Source organism: Pistacia vera, unplaced genomic scaffold, assembly GCF_008641045.1.
Source record: "Pistacia vera cultivar Batoury unplaced genomic scaffold, PisVer_v2 Contig230, whole genome shotgun sequence".
Classification (NCBI taxonomy): Eukaryota; Viridiplantae; Streptophyta; class Magnoliopsida; order Sapindales; family Anacardiaceae; genus Pistacia; species Pistacia vera.
The window spans coordinates 1,259,292-1,263,038 of record NW_022196036.1 but is presented as its reverse complement, the minus strand read 5'-3'; the positions used below and the strand labels follow the sequence as shown (position 1 = coordinate 1,263,038).

At 34.8% G+C, this 3,747-nt stretch overlaps 1 protein-coding gene across 1 annotated transcript; it reads right to left on the bottom strand.

Moving 5' to 3' along the window:
• Window positions 1–1,189: 1,189 nt before the first annotated feature.
• Window positions 1,190–1,828, bottom strand: LOC116131224 (late embryogenesis abundant protein At1g64065-like). The gene has a single exon (XM_031416866.1). The coding sequence runs from the start codon at window positions 1,826–1,828 to the stop codon at window positions 1,190–1,192; it is 639 nt and encodes a 212-aa protein (XP_031272726.1).
• Between the last annotated feature and the right edge of the window lie 1,919 nt (window positions 1,829–3,747).

Sequence of the window (3,747 nt, the reverse complement as noted above, 5' to 3'; positions counted from 1 at the left end):
CCGAATTTGTGCATCGAATGACGTAGTAAAATCCTGACCATTGATTAATATTAACTGATAATAAATCAACGGTCAGGATTTAGTCACGTCATTCTGTGCATAAATTCGGTGCACATCCGTCGGTAACTGTAGCATTACTCAAATTAGAGTTAACGACTTTTCCCCACCTAATAGTAGCGACTTTTTCACCTATAAACTTTTAAAATACCATTTTATTATCTAAATCTATATTCTAACAACGAATAAAGAGTAAACTCGGTCCAGACTGTTAAGACTTTTGAAGAGAGGATACCAATGAATTTTTTGATGGCAAAAAATTAGATTTAAATGGTTAGGATTGATCGAAATCTGACTTGAAAGGGGCAACTTCGTAAACCTTAATCGCTCGATTGTCGACAATGATGGGGTCAATGAGAGTAGAATTTGAAGAGTTTTTATGAGTATTGATCGAGAAAATGAATGATAATGATGTAAGGTCTCAATAATGTTAAAATAGAAAATAAAATAAAAATTTAAGTAATAAGATTTTTAAGTGAAAAAGTATTATTAAACTTAATAATGTGTGGAAAAAAGTTGTTTATTCTAAAAATTATATACAAATGGTTACTAATCAAGTAGTTAGGCTTAATTTGGGGTAGCTGTATTATCAAGTAGTATGAAAATTGGAGCCCGAATATGGCCTCAAAAACTTGGCAATAAAAGCCAAGTAGCAATACAATCCTGTCACATCACATTTCATAGTGTTTTCACTTAATTTCAACCATTCGTGTGAAAGCAACCCAGTCGACATTGTCACGATAGCACATAAATGGCCAACTCACTCACTCGGAAAGCAGTCAAAAGTGGAAATATAAAGAAGATTGCTCGTAAATCTTTGTCACAATTATTTCACACATGCTCTGCGACTCAATAAATGTACTGGGTTGAATTTTTTTTCTGAATCTCATTGTTTTGTGTAGCTCTTATACCACCCAAAATACCAAATCATTTAAACTCAAATACGTCTCAAAATATACAGAACTCATTTTTTTTTTTTTTTTTATTAGATAATAAATTTGAATTTACAAATCGAAGTACACAATCACAATTCACAAAGGAACAGTATTTTTCATGTACATTTATACATGGAGACAACTGTTTAGGGGCATTGTAAGTAATCAACTTCAACTTGCTCGTCAGGATGCCGCAGCTAATGGCGAAGCTTGCAGTGGCTTTGAGCGGTCTGGCTCGAAATTTTATACGTGACCGTACAATTCAACTTCATCACCACGGTTACTTTGATGCTCTTCAAAAGTTTGACCTTACCCTGAATCCTAGTATAAGTGCTCATATTCAATGCTCCAGAAATCAGGTCAGTCGTGAAGGTGGGAACGGCCATTAATTTCTTAGGAATTACATCCATGGAAACATTCAGTCGCAGGGTTCGTTTTGACTTGGACACTGCTGCAGGAATCCGCCCTTCGCCCACCACTATGCCACCGTAGTAAATAGTGCTGGTGCTGTTACCGAGTTTTATGGAAGCCACGTTAGGATTTTTCACAGAAACGTCAGCTACAAGTGTGATGTTCAGTCCGCTTGGAAGGCCACCATTAGTAATATTAGCAAACGCAATTTGCTTAATTGTAACGGAATTCACCTTGATATCTGGATCCTTGATCTGAAAAACAGTTAATATGAGTATGATTATTAAGGCTGTAATTGTTAAAAGAAGGGCAACACATCCCCAAAGCCAAAGCTTTCTTTGAGGCTTGCCCCTGGCTTCTTGTTTTTCATCACTGCGGAGTTGATGAGGAGACAAGGGCCTCATTGAGTCACTCCTCACGGTCATGTCGTTACCTTTATGAATGGCCATTGAAGGTGGATCTCTGAATTAACTAGTTTGTTCAGAGTATTGGGGGTGTTCAAATTATGTCCAAACTCTTTGACATATATATAAGAGCATAATAGAGTCGGGAGTCCTTTGCACGAGTTTCGCACCTTCTTCAAAATCTTGCTTAAAAATCAGATAGCTTGGATTTTAGTAATATTATAGAAAGCTTCTCTGAGTATATGAAAGATGTTTATGGATTCTACACTCTACTGATGAATACTGGAGAGCAAGGTGAAGTCAACTTCACCACAAGATCTTGGAATATGGCACGATTAGAAAGCTAGTTATTTAATTAATTTAGTCTTATCATATGGTTTTATTTTAAAGTCATATTTTTGGGTTCCTGTAAATTAAGTATTGAATTTTGCATGTTTTGTATCATGCGGGTTTATTTTATAGCGTTAACTACGGCTTCTCCAATGGTTTTGGATTATATTATATAATTTCATCGAATTTTACAAGTGACATTACTTTATGGCCGCGTTTGGTTGGGGGTAATGTGATATTATTAGAATTATGTCATCTTATATTATTGTCAAGTAATATAAGATTCCGGTAATCTTCAAATACCAATAATAGTTACTGTTGATAATATCAGAAATAATCTGATTACCTTTATTTTCTTAAGTATTATAAGATTATCAGGGTAATATTTTTTTTGTTATAATTTTATCTCTTATTAATAAAATTTTAGAACAATAATGCCCTTATTTTTAAATTTATTTACATGAATGTTGCTTTTCCTATTTCACCCAAATTAATTAACTTTTTAGACAAAATTACCCTTGAATTCAAAACAAATTGCAACCCACTCAAGCCACCACCCCCACCCACCTGCAGCCAACAACCACCGTCATGACCAGTCGCCTCCATCGGAAAGGCGCACGAAAGGCTGAAAATGGCTGTCGTGCGCCGATCTGGCCATTTCCGGCCAGATCTCTGGCTGGAAAAGGCCATAAGGCGTACAAAGGCCATTTCTGACCTTCCGTGCGCTGTTAGGTTGCCGGTGGCCGGCAGTGACTGGGTTTTGAGGGTGCTTTGTTGATTTTCCAAACTTTTATTATAGGGCTGTTTTTGCTAAGTTTTTAAATGCAGGGGGTTATAATGATCCAAATAATAATCAATATTAAAAAATAATATAATAATAATATTTAATTAGAGGACAATTCATTAATTTAAATAATATACCCACTAATTTATTCCAACTAACCAAATATATTTTCCTAAAGATTTCCAGTAATCTTCAAGGTAATCTAACTTTCTAGTAATCCAATATTCCCTGAACCAAACACACCCTATAGTATTATCTGTGATTTTCCTGATCAATAATGTTAAGTTTACAACCTTCTCTTACAACCCTCAACGTAGGAGCTTGTCTTTAGTTAGCTTGCAAATGGGCAGACATGAGTGACACATGACCCATACAAACAGATAAGACCCAATTTGCAAGTTGACCAATGACAAACAACCACCTCGAGGATTGTAAGAGAAGATTGTAGACCTAGCATTACTTTTTTCCTAATTGCAAATAGGAGACTGCTAGTTTACAGAATTTAGAACAATTTTGAATACGTCAATACTGTTCAATTATCATTTGCCTATTATACTTAGGATCAAACAACTTATTATTAATGAACAAATTAATAAACTTACAGAAAATGCTTACATTAAAAATAAAAGTTGGAGCACCTAAACACTGATTGAAGTTGGGTTTTCCTTATTGATCTTGTTGGACCAAAACAAGTATGGGCCTATAGAGATCCTACAAGCAGTCCAACTCTGTAGCCATAATTTAATTAGGCCAATGGGCTTGCTTAAATTTGTTAAGAACTATAAAAGAATACAATTTAAAATAAACTTATAAAAGCCAATAAGTT